Here is a 21,290-nt window from a genome sequence, read left to right as displayed (position 1 = left end):
GGCTGCCCGGGCACCTGGCCCCTTTCTGTTCTCTCAGCCGCCCAAACGCTGTTTCACACCTTGTGGTGTCGATGCCATCAGTGACACACAAGATCAAACTCACGGCATTTTGCTAAAGAAACTTAGGAAATCATTCCAGCTGTATTCACAGCCTTTCCTCATGTTTAGCTTAGCAGGCTTTCATTCCCTTTTTTTTTTTTTTTTTTTTTTAAGAAAAAAAAAAAACGCACAAAAACAATCAGTGTGCTAAGAAACGCAAACCCGCTGGGATGTTTTCAGCCTTGGCTGGAGCCGCCGGAGCCCCCCCCGGGCCGGGCGGCTGCCGCTGGCCGGGGCTCAGCGGGCGGCTTTCTGGGACAGCCATTCGCGATCCCAGGCGGTGCGAAGCCGGCTGTGCGGGCAGGGCAGAGCCACTCCACCTCCGCTCGGCACCGACGGCAGCGGCATGGCGCTCCGGGGAGCCTGCCTGCTCCTCTGCATCCTCTCCCTCGCCCAGGTCTCCAGCCAGCAAACTGCCAAAGTCCGGCAAAAACCTGGGGCTTCCAAGAAAGGTAAGAAGCGGCGGCACCTTCCCCACAAGGAAACCTTGCGGGGGATGCAATTAGCCTGGTCCTTTGGGCATTTAACAGCGCTTTAATGAAACTGTAAAAGGCATCTTAAAACCTAATGAAGTGTCTTTCCCCCACCACCGCCCCGTGGGAATGACTGTGTGGCCCTTCTGTAAAGCAGTGAGGGTACTGAAATGCTTTTTGGGGAGTTGTACCTTCGATAAATCTGATGGAGCATCTTGGTCAGAATTTCAGAGGGCACCGCATTTTCCGTGTTACCTCTAAGGTTTGCCCCGCACTTTTCCTCTACTAAAATCTCCATTTCTATGACCCCCTACCCCTCCTCGTTAACTTTACAGAAGCAAGTGGCAGATGACTGACAACTGTTGTAGATTTGGAGACAAGAGTAGGCAGATAATATATAACCCATTAAATACCAACATCGATCTTCATTTTAAAAGGCTTGCCCCGGGTGTATGTCAAGCTGTACGCAGGCTCCAACTACTCAGGCTTATCAGAGGGCAATGCACACAAAAAGATGCCTAAGTTTTCTTTTCCCTGGTGGTGTTGGGTTTTTTTTATTTTTTCTTCTTTTTTGCTGCTGCCCCAGCCTTTCTCTTTCTGACTGAATGCACCTTAATTATAGGAGCAGGCAGGTCGGGAAGCAGCTTGTGTTGCAGCCCGGCGGCGTGTGAGCCCACCTGCCCGGTGTGTCCGACTGCACTTGCATGGGCTTAGACTGCTTCTGGCAGGCGCTTTCCTGCTTGGAATGAAGCAGAGAGTGAAGAAGCATCCCAGGAATTTGCTTGGCCGGGCTGCTCTCTATGCTCACCCGGTGTCTGTTTTCATTGGATCCCATCCTTGAGAAATTTTTCCTTTTTCTCCCATTAGATCTTTCTATGAAATCATGGCATAGCTGCTTATTCCATATCCTTAGTCTGTGGCTGTTTTCTAGAGAAAAAAACACACCCCTGGGTGCATTTAGGGTACACATGCATTGCACTTACTGGAGGTACTAAGAGAGAGATCAGTTTCTCAGAGAAATCTTATTTTCCTCTCTGTATCACTGCAGCTGCTGTTTGTAACTGATTGGTCACAAGAAGGTGGGAGAAAATTCACCTTTTTGACAGGAAAATTGGGCTCTGATTTAAAAACATTTGAGGAGAGGTATCCTGAAAAATCAAGCCATCTGCAACAGCTGGTGGCAATTTTTACTGAGAGCTTAGGAGTTGCTTTGCAAAGGAGAGGTCAAGTTTTCTGTGGGTAAAAGGAGAAAAAAAAAAAACAAACTTGGCATTTTTTGGCCAGATGCATCCAGCCCCGTGGCAGGTCAGCTGCCCTGCCTTTACTGGAAACTTCCATCGTTTCTTGGTTAATGCCAGGGGGTGGGGAAGGGGGGAGGAAAGCACTACAACTGCCCTGCCAGGCTCCTCTTCACCCCCCAGCCCCTGGCCACATCCAAGCCTGCCTGCCCACCTGCTGCAGGGGCCAGGGCTCAGCTGCTCCTGCCCTGAGCGATGACAGGATGGTCCGGTCCTGTCCCATCCCCAACCCCATCCCAGCTCACCCCCTGCCTTTCACCCGGGAGGGTCGGGCAGGGTGAAGCCACTGGAGGGTTGGGGTGTTTGGCTGGATTTATTTTTTTTTAATCTGTTCAGCCAAACCACAGATGTTAGAAAAGAAAGCAATGATTCAAGCCAAGCTTTTCCTCTCTTTTTGTTTTTTTTACTTTTTTTTTGTTTGGTTTTTTTTCTCTTCTTTTTTTTGTAATTATTGCTTACATTTGGATCTGCTTCAGAACAAAAATGGTGCTGTTTCAACATGAAAAAGCCAAACCACAACATTTAGGAAATGCTGAGACAGCACATTCACTTTGCCTGCTGTTGGGTTTTTTCACCCCCAAATTGCTCTCCAGTGATTTTTCCAGATGCAGCAGTTCAGCAAACTCTCCCTGAACCCCAATGTCTTGGGGGACAGGTGGGATTCCAGCAGTCTTGTTAAGAAGGGTGTCCAGGGAAGGCAGGTGATAGCACCTCCCAGCTGGGGGGGGGGGGGGGCAGGGGGGGCTCCCCTTGGTCACATTGGAGTGCTAGGGGCATCTTTGCATAGCACTCACGTGTATTTTTAAGGTAATTGGAGATGGAAATCAGAGCCCGGATGCTTAAATCATCGGATAGGGACTGATTTGGGCTCCACCCCTGATGCCACCCAAAACTTCAGTATAATGGCACTTCCCTGAAGATGCCTGTGAACACTTACAGTGATACAAAGCCACCGCAGGTGCATTCGGTCCCCTCCTCTGATCCAGGGACAGACTGCAATATGGGACCTGACCTCTGTCTGGGACATCTGTGGAAATGCCTTGTGTTACAAGAACTACTGATGGCCAATACTGTGAACCAGAGCGATGCTCACCCTGCTGGGGGACAGAAACCCATTCAGGTGGGAATAAAACAGATGATGCTTAGCTGAGCTAAGCAACCCAGATATAGATCCAAATTTCATATAGGGGTAGTTAAATAATCAAAAAGAAGTACAGAGGGCTGTGTTTGTTATTCAGCATATGATTAGAGTAAGGAAAACCAGGCAAGAGCTCCCATTTGCAGCGTCCAATATGTTACTGGCTAGGCTTTCAAACCAAGAGACTGTTGCGACTCACATCCTTCTGTGAGTCTTCTTTTCATCTTGTCTCTGCCCACGCTTAACCCCAGTGCTGACACTCAGACACCCAAGGACCCGCTCCAGCTCCCGCGAGCGACACTGGCAGCTGCCACGCTGGCTTCAGGCACAGGAAACCCAAGCTATAAGTAGCCACGATCATGGGCTGTGGGAGGCAAGCCTTGAGGAAGAGACAGCACAGAGGCAAAACCCTCTGGCAATAACATAGAAAACTCAACTCCTGTTTGATGCAGCCGCGGTACTGGCTTTGTAGCCGAAGTGCAAATCCACTGCTCCCAGTTCTCCCTGGGACACCCCGCTGAATGCGCTGCTGTAGGAACATGCTGTGGCCCGGGATTTGGGAATGAGGTGGTGAAAAGGGACAGGGTTATTCAGGAGGTGTGTCACCTTGTGTGGCAGGGACCCTCCAGATGGGAACCCACCAGCAAACTCTGCTGGAACGAGGTAAGGAGCTGCCCCAGCAAGACTAATTGGCAGCGCTGTGGCCCTTGGATGTTACTTAAACCTAAGTGACATCCCTTCTGCTGCCAGACAAGCTCCGTGGAAAACAAAGGGCATTAATTAGCTGTTTCCCACAAAGTGTTTTCATCAAAGGCAGCAAAACAACTAGTGCCTCGGTGTTAAGTGGGCCCATTAAAGTTAATTGAGCAATGAGCAAAGCAGCTTAATGCCCTCCTCCTGGTTCCTCAGGCTTTTTATAATCAGGGCACCATGTAATCTTTGGACTGGTCAGCATCCAAGCTACTTCTCCATTTGCCTGGTCTGGTGCCTTGGCTCCTCATCTCCTTGACCCTTGAGGAAGCCCATCCTACTGCCTTCGTGGACAAATTGTCCCCTTTCACCCTGTGAGGACTACCAGATGCTTATGCCAGGCAAGGTAAAGCAATAGGAGCAGTAGAGATAGCGTAATGAGTACAAATGCCTCAATGTTCGATCTCCTACCGTCTCCAAGACATAAGGGTCCTTCTAGTTCTAGACAGGAAAAATCCAAGTACCAATGAATAGCTGGTTGGAGCCATTGTAGAGGCAACACACCTAGCAAGACACGGACTTTAATAGCTGGCTTAACCAACTCCCCAGCCAAAGAGGTGTCTTCTCATGGCAGGAGAGCAGGTTTTGGGTACCTGCACTGGGGATGCTGAAGGCAGAGGGGAGATGGAGGCAGCTGTGATGGCCTGAGGGATGGCGTGGTTGGTGGGCTGAGGGCTGGGGTGGCTGGTGGTGCAGGGCAGACCTAGTGGAGGTACTCCAGCACTTCCTGCTGAGCATCAGCCTGGCGAGAAAAGCGCTTTCCTGCCAGCACAGACAGGGGCACAGCAAGGAGTACATACAGAGAAAATCGTGCGTTAGGGTGTTGAAGGGAAGCTAGGAAGGTGTGCTGTGAGTAGAGAGAGGGAGGGCGTGTTTTTGAGGAATTGAAAAAAAAAATCCTATTCATCAGCAGCTTGAAGTTCCCCACAAAACACTTGTGTGTGGCAGGACTCCGGCTCAGGCAGAGCAGCATCAGATGGTGTTCTGCATTTTGGGAGCTTGACCCCAGTGCAGCACCACCCCAGGTGAGTGCCCTACATAAGGGCTCCAGAGACGAGCCCCTTGCAACATTCATATGTGTGACCACCACCCCAGCACTGCAGCAGCAGCCCAAGGGGAGACCCCCTGCAGCACAAATCCCCACAGGGTGCAAAGACCCGAAACCCAAACTGGGAACCCTGTGTTGACAGTGGAACCAGGCTGGTGAGCACTCACTCTGATGGGTGTGTGACAGTCAACAGGTGTTGACTTTGTGGATTCATTTTGTTTGTCTTTCTTTGAGGGCAGAGAAATGGGGAGTTCTGCTGATAAGAACAGCTTTGGTTGTGTCCCCTGGGGATGCAACCAATGTTTATGCTCCTCCCTTGATTCCTCCAACAGATGGTGTGAGCCTCAAAATGATTGAAGACCTGAAGGACATGATTGACAACATCTCTCAGGAGGTTGCTCTACTGAAGGAAAAGCAAGCACTCCAGACAGGTAAAGGACTCACTGAAGGCAGCATGGCTTTTGCTTTGAGAGAGGAGCTGCTTATAAAGCGGCTACTATCTCTCCACACGTTCCGGCAAGAGATGCCCAAGTGCCCTGCAACAAGGAGTCCATCATGGGGAGAGCAGCTGGGGGAATCAAAGCAAAGTGCGGGGTCATTGCAATTCCTCCAAGCAGGTGAAACCCCTTGAGCAGTTAATGACTTGAGTTGTGCAGCACGTGCCCTCCCCCCTTTTATGTGCTAGAGCTTCCCTTTTGTAAAGCTATGGATAGTGCTATGATGCTAAGCCAGATGTTAATTTTCATTTATGAGTTGGAAGTATGGGTAATGGATTAGTCTGTGCTTTAGTCAAATGTAGCTTACGCTTTTGTCCGGTCCCCAGTGAAATGGTGACCTGGTCTCTTATACGTACCGTGCTGTTGCCCAAGGAACTTCACTGGAGGTCGGTCCCACCACGCTTCACTGAACACATATAGAGGATGGTCCCAAAATGTCCATCTTCTAGCCAGGCTCCACAGTTATTCTGTGCAAACTCCACCGATGTTGATGGGAGAGAGATTTGCAGAACGTGAAACAGAAATGAGATGAAAATGCAAGTTAAGGAGATTTTTTTCCTTGAAAGAAAAGGAACACTTAAAAGCAAAATCAAGGCTTTAGTTCCAAACTCACATTCACTGAGATGTAATTGGTTTGGATATTAATACATGGCTCTGATTAGTTATTGTTTGGCTACAGTACCCTGCATTCTCAAGATTTAGAGCTTAAAAGAAAAAAAAATATTGCCATTCTTAACAATAAAGTCAGAGGCAAGTAGAAATTTCCGCTGAAGACCTCGAGCTATGCAAGCATAACACTTCTGATCAAAGCTTATTAAAAAAAGGTGGGTTTTTTTCATCCTGCGTAATTAAGATGATTGAATTGGCATTGCAGATTTTCCCCCCAAATACTCCAACACTGGGCAGTGCCCATCACCACCTTTGCCTCCCACAAACCCGTGAGAGAAGAGCAAGGCCAGGGGAAGGGGCAGGAGAACCAGGCTGTGCCTCTGCTCCAGTGGTGGCAGAGCCCAGGAGGGGGGCAGGGGCACCCCGAGGTCCATTTTTCCCATCGGTTTGCAGATGGGGAGGAGATGCAGGAGGGAGAGGGCCCCTGGGACCCCCTCACAGCCGAGGGTTGCTGCGCAGCCTAAGCAGTGAAAACTGTTGTTTGGCCGCCACGTTTGTGGCTGCCGCTTCTTCCCAGGCACCATTTTTAAAACCAATTCCCTTTCTGTCTTTTTGTTCTGTTCATGTGGTAACCTCTCAGTCTGCCTGAAAGGCACCAAAATTCACCTCAAATGCTTTCTCGCATTTTCGGAGACCAAGTCGTACCACGAGGCCAGCGAAAACTGCATTTCGCAGGGCGGCACGCTCAGCACCCCGCAGAGTGGGGAGGAGAACGATGCTCTCTACGACTACATGCGCAAGAGCATCGGCTCGGAGGCAGAGATCTGGCTGGGCCTCAATGACATGGCGGCGGAGGGCAAGTGGGTCGACATGACGGGTGGCCCCATCCGCTACAAGAACTGGGAGACTGAAATCACCACCCAGCCCGACGGAGGCAAGTTGGAAAACTGCGCAGCTTTGTCAGGGGCTGCCGTCGGCAAGTGGTTTGACAAGAGGTGCAAAGACCAGCTGCCCTACGTCTGCCAGTTCATGATTGTGTAGCAGCAGGGGCTCCCCCCTGCCCGCCTGCCACCCGGGTCTCCCCCCTGGGCAGCAGGATGATAAAGCTATAAGTATGTGTACATGTACGTATGCACACACGCACACACGTTCAAGTAGAGTCACTCTTTGCAGAGAGAGTCGTCACGGCTCGGTGTCGGATTAGAGAGCATTAGAGCATTGTGTTTGGCCACATCCAACCCTGTTAGCAGCTGCATCGTTCTTACTAAGGCGTGATTTATAAATACATATTTTTTACACAGGGAATTTATTAGGACAGGTCGGTTGTTTCAGCAAAGAACCAGTACAGCAGTCCAGCCTGGCAGAGAGCCGCCTTGCCTGCCCCCCAGGGCTGTTGCTCTGCAATGTCCTTTCCCATCTTGCTGAGCTTTGCTGGGACACCAGCGCAGCTAGTTCTTGCTTTCTTCTGTTTTGCTTCCCCATAAGCCCTGGCAGCAATCCATGGGAGCTCCTTGTTCCTCACAGTGCCCCGATTCAGGCTCCCTGTGGATCAAGGTCCTGCCTCCATGAGCAGGGGCAGTTACTCCTGCTTTGCTTTGAGATACACAATTGGGCTTATTGGCCAACTACCAGCTGCTCAAAGGGTTGTTCGACTAGTTTTGTTATATGCATGAATGAATTAGCAAGTAACAGGCATGGGTCAACTTACTGAAAAGGCAAGTGTCTTTCCAGAAGTGTTCCCCACTTGCTGGTCCTTTTCTCATCTGCCAGAAGCCAGTTTCACTGATTTCAGTGGGAGAGCGGGACCTGCTGCCAGCTATTTAGAAAAAATCCCATCGGAAACTTGGTCTATGCTCCAGCATTATGAGGGAAGCAGCGACAGCATAGTCAGTCAAATATATTCTGGGAAACAGAAGATGAAAATATTATATCAATAACAGAAACATAATGCTATTAGGGAATATGCTGCCATATAAAAAACAACTGTGCATTGAAAATGAACCCCAGAACAACTTATTTCAGCAGCTTTAGGAATCACCTGACCTGTTGCAGTGATGGAAACCCAGCTGAAATAGTCCGGTCCTTGTTGGTCCAGGCACAGTCCTCATCAAACACAAACCTGCCGAGTACTGTTTGTGCTGATAAAGTCATGCCCTGCTGAAGGTCTGGCCTCAGTAATTTTTTGCTGGGGAAAGGGTTAAAGAAACAAAAAAAAAGTGAAATAAACAGCAACGATGGGAAAACAGTGCAGGGTCCCCCAACAGCTTAACGAAGCTTTGCTGGCTGTTGGCTGAAAGGTATCAGCGGTTCTTTGCAGTCCAGTGCCTGGAAGTAGCCCCTCCAGTTGGGGTCACGTCCCCTGCGCTGCCAGGTTGGGGGTCTCGGGACATGATGCTCTTGAGGAGCCCATGGGAGAGGTATCTCGATTTGCTGCTTTGTTTAAAAACAGTAACGGTGGGTCTTCTAAGACATCGAGTGGGAGCCAAGCTGGAAGGTTCGAAACACACACACGCACATACACACACCTGCAGAGTGCACACTTCCGAGGCTGTCACTATTGCCAAACTCTCCGCTGTTCAAATGACTATAAAATAAAGAAATATATATAGCTTGCTGAAGGAATGGTGTTGCGTCAATGTGATTGGAGTGCTTTCTTCTCCTTGCATTTCTCTTCAGAGCAGCTTCAGGGATCTGTCAGAAGGTCAGAGATATCAAAGGCAGAGGGGAAAAGCAGAAAGCGAGAGCTTTATCCCGCCCTATGATATGGTTTATAGGATTCCCCCCATCCCCCACCCCCCCCTTGCTGTTATCATCCCAGTCACATGCCACATGTGGGATACAGGCAGGGAATCCTTTTATAGGAAAATAAGATTTCCTTCCTCCCCTTGCTGCTAGGAAATGTCACTCTGCGATACATGCCAGCTCAGAAGAAAAGTCCTTCCCTCACCCCCGTTTGGCAGCAGTAGCAGTGCCGGGGGAGGTGGCACCTCAGGTCCCAGCACAGAGCCAGCGCTTCCCAGGCTGCCTCCCACCTCCTCTGCAACAAGCCGAGCTGCAGCATCTCCAAGCATCCCTCTCCTTCCCCCACTGAGTTGGCGACGACTTCTCTCTCCTCCTCCTCATCACCCCACAAAGGAAAGAAGATCATACATGAAGAAGACAGTGCTCCACACACGTCTGGGAGGTTTCAGCTGCTGCAGAACTGCATGTGAAATTAGGTTGCTCTTGCACAAGATGACAGCCCTTTGCTGAACTTTACTCTGGTCCCTGATCCTGAAGGTTTCCAAAGCTCTTTGCTGTAGGTCACAGTTACACCCTACAAGCCAGCTTGTCTCAATATAAACCCTCTAGTTCCCTTGGCACATGATCCCTCCCCATTTTGAGATACAAAGCTGGAAGTGTTGCTGCCTTTGATCCTGACTGGTCATAAACCACAAGGTCTTAAAACACAAATGTGTGGTCAGAGAAGTGAACAGAGGGCTTCTATGGGAACTAAAGAGGGGCAATGTGAAAGCCACGGACCCTGGCAATGCTGAGCTTTGGGGAAGACGCGGGTGCTGTAGCGGGACCATGTCTGCATGGAGTGTGAGTCTGAAAAACAGCCGTGGAGATGGATGCCAAAGGATATTCCCAGAGAGGACATTGAAGACTCAATCTGTCAAAATCTAGAGAATAACAAGTTGCTCTCAGCAGATTTCTTGCTCGTATCTCTCTTGCTCTCTGTTTTCACATAGCTACACTCCTGCCAGCACCATTCTTCATAGATGTTTTGCTCTTCTAAAGCTGGGAGGAGCACAGGAAAGGGTGGCTTTGCTCCTGCTGTAGTTGTTGGATCCAGGATGCCAAAACTGACCTTGCAGTTCCAGGGTTGCATTTATGAGTTTAGTATTATTCTACATGCTGTTTCTTACTATGCATTATGGATTACGAATTTTGTTTTAAAAGCCAAAGAAAAAGAAATTCTAGAAGATACCTCACCCTTGCTTACCACAGCATTCTTTTGTTTGTTTGTGGCCAACCCCATGTTTTGTGCTCACAGTGAATGATGGGGTGCAGGGGTTGAACAGGGGACACTGTCTGTCCCCACTCCAGACAGGCTCAATGGGAACTGCCCAGAGCAGATGTGGTCCATCTGCTGGGAGCTGGGACAAGCATCACTTCTTTGATCTTCCGTTAAATCTTTTTGGCACTCAAGCCAGAGAGCAACATCTGCTGTCCGCAAAGCGTGGTCACAACCGAAGGCATGCAGACTAATGGAAAGAAACCTCAGCTCTTCCCCAAGAAAAAGAAATGTGGAAGCGATCACATCTGAACCAATGTACTGCGATGCCTGCAGTCTCCAGCAAACCTCACGTCATTAAAATAGGAGATGTTGTGTATGTAAGGTCCCGTGCTACTGATGGCGCTGCTCAGCTGCCTGAGGCTCTGTAACACAGCAGAGGAAAGATGAAGCATGAAACGTGCATACATTTATATAAACAAAAGTTACTAGGGGAGCACACAGAATTACCCCAGCGCTATGCTGTCCACAGCTGACTTCAACAGAGCTATGCTAATCTACCCAACCGATTTCCCCAACCCCAGTTCACCAAGGTCCTGAAGTACCGGCAAAGGACTAAATAGTTAAAAGTAAAATGGTTAACCAGAAAATGGGTAACACATTTCTGAAGTATCCCTCCCAGCAAGGGCCAGAACAGCACACTACGACCACAACCCAGCACCCTGGCCAGCAGCCATGTTGCTTTTGGCTTCCACCAGTAAAAGGGCCAGGTAGGCAAAGTGGGTAAGAATTTGGAAGTCACAAGTCAAAAGCTTGTTTTGAGCCCTGAATGCTTTTGTGGGACTCGGTCCTTAGCAGTTCTGGGTGAATTCATAGCAAGAGTTTGGTGACGTGGGAAAAGGACCCCAAGCAGCCAGAGGGTGAAGATTCACACTCAGAACAAGCAACCCAACCCCACACCTCTGCCCTTCATGCCCAGCCACGCAGCCTGGGGGTTACTCAGACCCAAGGCTCTCACCACATCAGCTGTGCCCTCTCCCTGTCATCTTTTGCAAGGAACAGCCCCCAAACCTCTGCTCCTGCCTGCCACGTGGGGAAGGCACTTCCCACCTCCAGCTGTGGGATGAGACCACCGGTAGGACGCCCCGCAAAAGGGAAGAACTTCTGCCCCAGCGCTGAGCCTTGCTGTTCCTGTAGGCTCTATTGTTTGGTCCCGCTTCTCCATAAGCAGTGAACCTCATTCAGTACCTGACCTCTCAGTCCCACCTCTTGCAAATAAAATGAAAACTAAATTAAATGAGTTAAAATATACTAAAGCCATCTATGTAGGATTTGGTATTAAAAAAAATAAAGGGAGGTAAATGCTAGAATAAGTATAAAGATACATTTTCCCAGCTCACAAGCCACCATAGGCGGAGAAGAAACACAGATCTGTGACGATCAACAAACAAGGGTCAGCCAGACAGCCACTGGGAGCGTAAGTATAAAACAGCTGGGGGTCACTATGCTGATGGAGAGTATAAAAATCATCTCGTAGGGGGTAGAAGATAAAACAGGGGATGAAAGAATATCAGCCTGTGGTGTACAGAGTGAAAAAACAGTGGTTTACCCCCTTTATCTCCAGTATAGAAGTACCTGGAGGGAGTCTAAAGGTGACTGCTAGGAACTGTTGCAAATACAGCTAAAACCAAACATCTGAGCTGCGACCAGCAGCCAGCAGCCTCACCGCCCCGTCCTGCCCCGTGCAAACAGGTCAGCGGCTGCATCACCTCGCTGCAGCCTCCCGCCCGCACACGTGTGCTGGGGCTCAGGCCACGGGTGCTGCCACCCAGCACCTGGTGCTTGCTCACCTGCGCTGTGCCCTCAGCGTCCAGCCTCACCCCAGGGAGGAAACAAAACCCCACAAACAGCCGTGCTGCCATGGGGTGAGGCCATCAACTAATCGCAGAAAATACTCACTTTCGCTCCAGCCCTGTTGGAAAGCTGACCCTGCACTTGCTGAAGAGAGCAAAACGCGCAAGCGGCTTGCCAACCTTGCAGGCTGGCAATGAAGAGCGCGTCCCAAGAAGCTCTGTTTAGGAAACACTGTTTGGGAAGCACTACACCTTATAGAAAGGAAAATACAAAAGGGGAAATAAAACCTACAGCACCCACTGCTTTGCAGAAATGCCCCCCGGCCAGCTTAATTTCCCACTGCACTATCAGTAACCTTATTTCTATCCCACCCATTGACAGGGATCCCCAAAGCCAGGTCCCTGGCATTCAGTGTTGTACCCTGTTTCTCAGGATCAACGAGGCCACATCTGGAGCTCCAGGTCTGGTTGTGGGCTCCCCAGTCCAGGGGGGACACAGGCTTACTGGAGTGAGCGCAGCAAAGGGCCACACCAATAGTGAAGGGACTGGGGCAGCTGCTGTATGAGGAGCTTGTGAGAGCTGAGGCTGCTCAGCCTGGAGGAGGGAAGGCTCAGGGGTCTTACCAACACGTTTAAGTGCCTGATGTGGGTGGGTAGGGAAGACAGAGCCATGGGCACCAACTGAAATACAGGAAATTCTGCTTAAAGAGACTGATAGAATCATTCAGGTTGGAAAAGACCTTTGAGATCATCAAGTCCAACCGTTAATGCAGGATTGCTAAGCCCACCACCAAACTATGTCCCTAAGCACTGCATCTACGCGTTTTTTAAACACCTCCAGAGATGGTAGAGAACCCTCTTTCTCTGTGAGGGTGGTCAGACCCTGGCACAAGTTGCCCAGAGAGGCTGTGGAGTGTCCACCCTTGGAGATACTCAAAAGCTGGTTGGACATGGCCCTGGACGACCTGCTCCACGGGACCTTGCTCTGAGCATGGGGTGGAACCAGGGGATCTGCAGAGCTCCCTGACAACCTCAGCCAGTCTACACAGACACCGAGCAAGGGTTCCTACCTACATAACTGGTTCCTCTTCTACAGTCACAGGAGAAAACCAGGCATTTCAGGGGGAGACCGACCTGATGTTGTATAAAAAAAAAAGGCTGTTGTATAAAAGCCTTCCTACAGAGGAAGGTTATCAAGAAAGACAATAAAATAACCTCTCATGGGATGGGATTTCTCTCCATAATGTTGCCACAGCTCTAGATACTAGGTTTTGCTGCTCTGCCAAGTATGATCAGAAGAGCTGAAACTTCATTCAACTATTCAACCAAAAGCAAACGAAATGTATTTTTATATTAAATGATCAGTCCAAACATAATTCACAAGTGGTTAGATGCAGTTGTGAATCAGCTCAACCACAGGGTCAGATTTGCTTTACTGTTAGAGCAGGGTGGTCCATGGGCAGCTTGAATTTCATCCGGATTCACGTGCAGTGTGGACACTGCTCTGTCTCTGGAAAGGCTTGCATTCAAACCCAAACCCCCTGAGTGCTGAGCCACATTGACACAGGGGACCCAAACCCCAGGAGTCGGGTGATGCCACAGGTCCCGCCTGCCCATGCACCAGCACAGAGATGCTGCCACGCATATGCATGGAGGCTGGCTCTTGCACTTTGTTCTATAATGTATCAGAGCAGCAAGCCAAACCCTCAAGCGGGCAGACCTTAAACGAGTCAACTTTCGGGAAATGCTCCAGAAATAGCACTGGTTATAAACACAGTTAAACAATTGGCTCCTTTGAAGAGCGAGGGCCTGGAAGGAGCTGTGTGGGTGGGGTGCTATGTACCTACAGCAAGCGACTGACAGCCTGGAAACGGAACCTGCCTTAAAAAATGAAGCAGAACAACAATCAACGCTTTTTAAATCCCTAAATTAAAATGTGTGCACCAAAAAGGGATGTGAACACAGCGAGTAATTGTAGCGTATCGCTAGAAAAAAATAAGCAATTCTGAAAGCATGCTACTGGAGAAAAAAAAACCAACCACCTTACATATAAAATGTGGAAAGCCTAAAACCAAATAAAAATAACCATTACTGAGAATTTTTCCATCTTTTGAACATTCACAGGAATTGTTATGCCAGCCTACACAGGTAGCCTATTTTCAAGCCTGCTGGAACCGCAGTTGTAGGTAGTGTCCACAGCCAGATATAAAACCACCTCATGACTTTTATTAGGTGATAAATGCCCATTAAAAAGAGCAGACAGCCCTGGAGGACAAACTGCAGTGAGCAGTGCATGCATCCAAAACCAAAGGTTCAGCCTTTGATTCATGTCCTAACAGGGAGCCTGGATGATCCTGGAAGTCCATGGAAAAATCACAGCCTTGAGTATCAGGAACTAGATGCATCAGGTGAGACAGAGCTCATGGTGCTGAGATACTGCCTTGTGATCACCCACCTTCTCACCTTCCCCTGCGGAGGGCAGAAGACACTGCTCCTTTCCTGCCATCCTTCCCTTTTCCTGCTCTTCTTCCCCTTTCCCATTGCCCTGAATTCACACTCCTTGGGAATTAAAGTTGGTTGGGAATTAAAGTTGGTTGCTCCAGGCACGGGGACTTGGAAGTTGCATAAAAATTGTCTGTTAAAAAAACCTCCGCCACATAATCCGACAGTTCTCTAGCCTGCGTATCCGTTATCCATCCACGGAAACTGCGGCATGTTAGCACTTACCTGCACACATTGTATTTTGCAACAATTCAGCTACTTCTCCAGCTGCATCCCCACGGCACAGAGCAAGCTGGGATATTCAGTGTAGCGTTGAGGTATACAAGTGCAGCACTAGGAGTTCAGCTAACAGGAGCAATGAGGAATTACACATACCTGCGGTCTTAAGCCATACCTGGTCCAGGAACCCAGTTCTCTGTTAAATTCAAGCCTTCCCAGGCAGATAAAACAGGCCAGCACCACAGCAGCCAGCCCCTCTCACCCCTGCTCATCTCATGTACAAGTTCCCATCGACTCGCTCCCCAGCTGCTCTTAGCAGAGCTGCAGGGAAAATCCAGCTTTGTCAAAGGAGAGGGAAAACTGAGAAGACTACCAGGGTCATAACACCTATGTTCCAGCCTTTTGCCACAGCCACACCCCAGAGACACGATACTGCTTTATTCATTGGGAAAGGTAACCAGGCGGTGCGAACTTCGCCATGGGGAGCTGGTTTAGAGGCACAGGTTGGGGCAAGACAAGGCTCCTGGGCATCAAGCACCCTGGCGCCACATGCGCCCAGAAATGTCTGTGTTAGGGCTGTGATCATTCATGGCGCAGAGGGCACCTGAGTATCACAGACATTGCAGTTATGGGACCTCAGGTTTGAATTCTGCACAGTGAAAGACAACACACACACACAAAATAAGAGACATTAAGGCTGTAAAGCTCTGGATCTTGATAGAAAAAAAAAAAGGAGGATGTGAAAATTAAGGTCACCTGGAAATCTCAATTCAACACTCTTCATCCATTATATCATCATGCATTAGCTGTACCAGTTATTTCATAGTAGGGTTAGTACATTTACTGCAAGCATAACAGCAGCACTAACCACAGCAAATGCTATTACAGCAGCAGCTTTGCAGACAAAGATGAAACAAGCACCAAGGCAGAAACATGCTCTCCCGCTGTGCAGGAGAGCTCCTCTTCTCTCCCCCCTCCCTCCCATTCCTGGGCTGTGACCTAGATGTGATCAGTTTCTCAGCCAAAACCCGGAGTCCACTATCAATGTTGACAAAGTTAGTATCTCACATTCCTACTGTTGTATAAAGTCATCTAAAGATATTGTGCTGGCAAAGGTTAGGCAGAATAGCGATGTAACTAAACATCATGGCTAGGAGGGGAGACTTGGTAGTCAGAGAGGTACTAACTTCAGCTAACACCACCAGAAGCAGCTTGTGGTTTGGGAACACCCAGGGGCAGCATGCTCCGTTCTTGTCACTCCCAAAAGCTTTGCACAGCCTGCCTGCCCACTGCACCTGTGGGACACTGGTTGATTTTTCCAGGAATAAAAAAAAGAAAAAAAAAGAAAAAAAAAAAAAAGTGTCATTCACAGCTCCTGCCACAGCAAACTGGGTGCCCGTTGAGTCTGCATCCTCACAACGATGACGTGAGACAATGCGAAGTTTAGCATACATTATGAATTGTTGACAATAAGATATACCAAAATGAGGTGAAATTACCCCAAAAGGAAACATACAGGAAAGCATCTAATCTCAGAATAAGCAATAAGCTTCACTCTAATGATTAAATTTAAAATTGGTATCTGAGCCTTCAAGAGCAAAGGAAGGCATTATTCTCATCATCTTATTTACTTCGAGGTAAGTGGGAGGGGAACGGCTGCTCTGTTTTGTTCCTCAGTAGCAGAAAGTCATGGAGTCATCACATCACCTAAAGCAAGGTGTGAATGGGTGGAGACATTTTTACTATGGTAAATGTTAGTGAAACTATTACAGATTTTATAAAGCCTATCTTGAAAAGAGGTTATTGGTAGCGATGTCATTCTTTGCCTTGTCCGTGGACCTGGCTTATTGTTCTGCACACTTCCATCTAATTTGGTGTCTAGTTAGGTATTACTCATATGAGAGGTCGTTCATGACAAGAGGAGTAATAGTTCCCAGAATAATGTGAGGTTTGAGGTTTTCCTACATATATTAACGTTTTCCCAAGTACTTCTCCAGCTATTTGAGACGTAAACCAACTATGTCAGGTACTGCCACCTCATTCAGCACTGAAGCAGCTTTGTGGCAGCCATACTAGCAAATCTCACCCAGCAGCTTTGCTGTAACCCAAGCAGGTTCAAGTGTGGCTAGGGTAAGAAATATGTAGTACACAGAGGTTAAAAGTATTTCACTCCAGCAGCGGCTGCTGGGTGTACATCTCATAGAGAGCATTCACCAAAGAAATGGTTTCTGGACAATTCTATCTTGAATTTGGCTGTTTGGCAGTGTGGGGAGAAAGGAAGACAAGACATGAAAATACAGCAGTATAAGCCCAGAAAGGGGGTTAAGGCAAAAAAATCTGCTCTTCAGTGGTGCCTGGAGCAACTTCATTGACAAATAGTTCAGCCTCTCCAGGCTGAGTTGTCTCACTTCCAGCAGTGTCACCTCCCCAGCTATAACCCGGGCACAGACTCCTTAAGACTCACGTCCCATGAGCAGCAACGGGAAACGTCACAGAAATCCAGCACCTCCTTTCAGCTGAAGCTGTGTCTTGTCCTTTAACCCAGACAGGTGGCTACAAAAACCTAGGGAAAATGTGTAGGAGTTTGATCTGCAGAACTGATCAGCCAAAAATCAGATGTTAGAATACACCAGTACATAATAAATTGCCCATTTTCCTCAAATGTTTCACTAGCTGGGAAAAATATTAAATTGTCTTCTGGAATATTAGACATCTGCATGAACCTGTATGCTTTGCTAGGCTGGTTTAAGATATTTAGAAACTTGTTCTCCTGTTAACCCAAAGCAAAGAAATTAAAGAGGAAGATCTAATTGCTTGCTGCCTTTTTTGTTTAATTGCTCTAGAAGACAAAGCTAAAGTGTTCACTGAACAATCATACTAGAAGATTTCATCATGCTTTTGCTTACTTTTTAGGGTTTACCACTTATTAAATAAACACTCATTAACTTAAGGAAACAAATGAAGGGAAAACATACATAGGAAACTTTTCAAGATTTTGCATTGGCAAAGCATTAAGCTGTGAAAGTAATTACCAAGTATCTAAACAGATTTGATTTGGCAGAAAGTAGAAGTTTTGTTTCACTATGGAAACATGAAATCTATAAGGATTCAAGCTTTTGGGTTTGCATCTAAGATGATTATTCTTATACGAAAACATTTATCCCAGCATTTATCTTTAAAGCCCTCACTTTTAAGAACATTGGAAGTCATGTCACTTATCTAAGTAGCATAAATCTGATAGTTCCTACAGGGTGAGAAGGCACCAGTGGATGTGCAGGTCTTGCAAGTTGAAAGCTTCACGCAATCATGCCCTGAAGTGCAAATGTGGCGTTTAGTATGAACAAAACTCTACCTAGCATCTTAAACTGTAGAGCAATCATTTTTTGCCTTTATTGTTAACCATATGTTACAGAACAACATCTGTGTGTATTTGAGTTTGGGTTGCTTTTTCCAGAATCCAGCAATTAAATAAAAGTAATGTTTTGAGAGGAGAAATGCATCATTAATTTGCTTAATTTTTTTTTTTAAAAAGCCAAACAGACTTTTAAATAAAAAGCATTTCCAATGATGAATTTGAAGCAGGTGCTAAAACAATGGGCTCAGGAGCCCGCAGTTCATACTTCATTTAAGGCCAGGTCCTTCTGTGCAGAAAACTAGATTTATTCACACGTACTTAACAGATGCTTTGTGGCAATTAATCTCATGTAGGGAAGAAGCTGTCTGTGTGGGCAGGCTGTCTCATTTTTTAGCCCTCTAAATAAAGATCAAAGGCAGGGATACTTCTCCCATAATGGCAAGTGGCAAAGGTTCAGGATATCCTAATATCACCTGCAGGCAAAACATGCCCAGGGCTCACGAGAAAAAGGAACACCCACACCTGTCCCTGTTGCGTTTGAGGAGGTACCCCCTGAAATGGAAGCATCCCCCCACCTCTCCCAGTATTCACCCACCCCACCCCACTGGAGGACGCAGCCCTTCCTGCCTGAGCAGGCACCAGTGATGGCCTCGAGTAACATTCAGACATGAGCACTCCAAAGGCCTTTGATAAATATCATAGAAAAGGTCAGTCTGAACGGGAAAAGCCTGTGGGAGAGCTCCAACACCCCTGGTCTGCCAGGAGGCCTAAGGCCACTCAGAAATTCTGCATTTCTGGAGGAAAAAGTCACATGCAACAGCAACAGCAGCAGCGATGCCCTTGCTGGCTGATGGAGACGTGCTGGGACCTGCCTGCCTCCGGGGGAAATTGGTTTCAAAGCCAAGCAGCTAGGTGTAATTGAGCCAAGCACGGAGGGGCTGTGGCTGTGCAAGCACTGCGGTAAAAAATAGTGTTTAACCCTTGCTGGGGAAAACAGCAGGTAGGTCAAAGTTGTTGTAGGGACCCTGATGTACCCTGAAACTCTGCACACTTCACGAGCCTGCTCTTGTTTCCTATAGTTGGAAAACCCTCCACCCATAAACAAACTCAAACAAAAACCCACCCAAACACCACACCAGAAAAAAAACCCAAAACCCTCAGAACAAAAAGCTTCCAGAATAAATTAAAATACATCCAGGAGATCTGTAAATGCCGGCTTTCTGCTTGCTAGGGCTCAGCTCCCTTCAAGCCAGTCACATCTAGCAAACTTTAACCCTCCTGCGCTCGCCTTCGCTGTTTCTTCCCTCTGATGGGAGGAGAGGCAGGTGGCACTCCCCTCGCCCTCCGGCGGACCACCATTCCCTCCAGCGCAGACCTGCACCTGCGTGGGACAGGCACCCTCTTCACTGAACAACATCAAAGTTCAGCTTTATGCTGACAATGAAATAAAAAATAATAATAAGGGAAGCACATATTTTACATGAAACATTTTGTTTCTTCTAAATAACACTTTCTGAAATCAAATAATTTCCAGTTAGAAAAAAATAAAATAGTTTGCTGCAAAGATGACAGGACATCACCAGAACGTTTCCCCTCAATTTTCTTCTGAGAAAACACCTTTCAGAAAGTGAGACTGTTTTTCTAGCCTCATGTCTAAAAAGGTGTGTGCTGATGGAGTGTTGCTCTATTAGAGCATCTGCGACAGGACATGTCATGGCACTCCGACGGCTAAGAGTGACTGTAGCAGTTATATATAGACATGTGTATTTATCTTGATACAAAATACACACTCAGACACAAATGTAGCAAGAAACAAAGCAGTTCCTTCAGTTTTTGACAACTCACCTTGCCCAGAAGCATAAAGCCTGACTAGTGTGCAGCAGCATACCAATTCTTTCATACAGGAGATGGATACAGCCCAAACCACAAACACCCTCTTTCATATGTTAGGGGTGCTGCTAATTAAAACCATTTTCCATGCTTCATTTACGTTGATGGAACAACATGCCAGAAGTTTCTAAGTCTCTGTAGAAGGACTGCCCCTGCAGGCTGGATCAGTTTTCCACATCAGAATTCCTCAAAGAAAATTAGGTAACCCATGCTTATTTAATTGCTGGGAAGCTATACTTTAGGAAAGATAAATCAATCACCAAGTCAGATGTAGAAAGCCATTTATAATAAAAGGAATGAATCCTATAATTAGTTTGGGGTTTAATTATTATTTTTTTTTTTTTACTTTCCAGCTCACAGTTTTTGGGGAGACAGATTTGCTCCCATCTTTGTGCACGCTGCAGCCCACAATTAGAAGCTGGCTGGTGAATATGTGCGCATGGATGAGGCTTATTTCAGCATTTTGCTTCCTCCCTGCCCAACAACATGCACGTACTTAAATGTATTCTGTCACACTCACAGGTATCCCTGGATAGTTTCTTCAGAGTAACAGGAGTTCCAGCACCACCACCCAGGGTCAAGGAGTTAGAGTCTCAATATTACTCTGGTGTCAACAACAACAAAACCAACTTTTTCATTTCTTACTGCTGCTCTACAATTTTTGCTCTAATTCCAAGACTAGTAACTTGACTCTTGATTTATCTGGAAATTGTACTAGACTATTCGCTTATGTGCTTAAAAATGAAACGATTGCTGAGTGTTTTGATAGATCAAGATTTTACAAACCTCATCGATTCAAGCCTAAGAAGTATCTTTTCAGCTTTGCTGCTCTGGGCAGTGAAACTCCGCACTTTTCTTTGCTCTTCAAAAGCAAATTTCATTTGGGCCAGGAGTTTCTGCACTGCTGTCTGCCTATGGACCCCCACCTTGCAATCAAGGGTTAACCAGACTTAGAAACTTAAATTTTTAGATAAAGACCACTGCATAGGAACTACTCCAGGATGGCACAATCTCAGCAAAGATTCAAATGCTAAGTACTTTCATTTACATTCATATTAAGTGGCAGTTTTGGAGAGGCCCAGGGACTCGCCAATCCTTGCTGAGCTTCCTATGCCTTCCAAGAGTAGATCCAACTAATTTAGCCTAGGATCCATTGCCAGCAATTACATGGATCCTCCATAGTGAGGATTTCAAACATTTTCTATGTGCATTAAAACTTGCCCCCCCCCCCCAAATAAACCAAGAAAACAGTCAGTATTTACTGATTCCATACACTTTAATTTAGAACAAAAAAAGGGCGTCATACATTTTCATAAGGGTCTCTTCTAGGCTGAAGGACTAGTCATAGAATGTACTTTTATGCTATTATCCCTGAAAAGAAATTAATTTGGAATCCAACTATATGTATCAGTTGGGCGTGAATAAATTACAAACACCACGACCCTACTGAGAAGCCAGTGAACCATTCACTTTTATATGAAAGCTTCAAATATTTTATAACCCTTCTCCCCAGCAATATAAACACATGCCTTTAAAGACAGAAATTAATAGCATATCAC

General features: G+C 47.2%; 1 protein-coding gene across 1 annotated transcript; it reads left to right on the top strand.

Annotated features, from left to right (window-relative positions):
• Positions 1-267: 267 nt before the first annotated feature.
• CLEC3B (C-type lectin domain family 3 member B) lies at positions 268-8,530 on the top strand. Its single transcript, XM_005443164.4, has 3 exons — positions 268-551; positions 5,139-5,237; positions 6,553-8,530. Exons 1-3 carry the CDS (start codon positions 446-448, stop codon positions 6,951-6,953), a joined length of 606 nt encoding a protein of 201 aa, XP_005443221.1. The 5' UTR covers positions 268-445; the 3' UTR covers positions 6,954-8,530.
• Positions 8,531-21,290: the final 12,760 nt, after the last annotated feature.

Source organism: Falco cherrug, chromosome 4 (assembly GCF_023634085.1).
Source record: "Falco cherrug isolate bFalChe1 chromosome 4, bFalChe1.pri, whole genome shotgun sequence".
NCBI classification, from domain to species: Eukaryota; Metazoa; Chordata; class Aves; order Falconiformes; family Falconidae; genus Falco; species Falco cherrug.
Note: the sequence above shows the minus strand (reverse complement) of the source record. Positions and strands in the feature narration are given on the sequence as shown.

What these genes read in the sequence shown, in the direction of transcription:
- CLEC3B (XM_005443164.4), top strand. Translation starts at nt 446, where the DNA reads ATGGCGCTCCGGGGAGCCTGCCTGCTCCTCTGCATCCTCTCCCTCGCC. An exon ending in ACCTGGGGCTTCCAAGAAAG is followed by an intron (nt 552 to 5,138) that starts GTAAGAAGCGGC and finishes TTCCTCCAACAG; the next exon opens with ATGGTGTGAGCCTCAAAATG. An exon ending in AAAGCAAGCACTCCAGACAG is followed by an intron (nt 5,238 to 6,552) that starts GTAAAGGACTCA and finishes GTAACCTCTCAG; the next exon opens with TCTGCCTGAAAGGCACCAAA.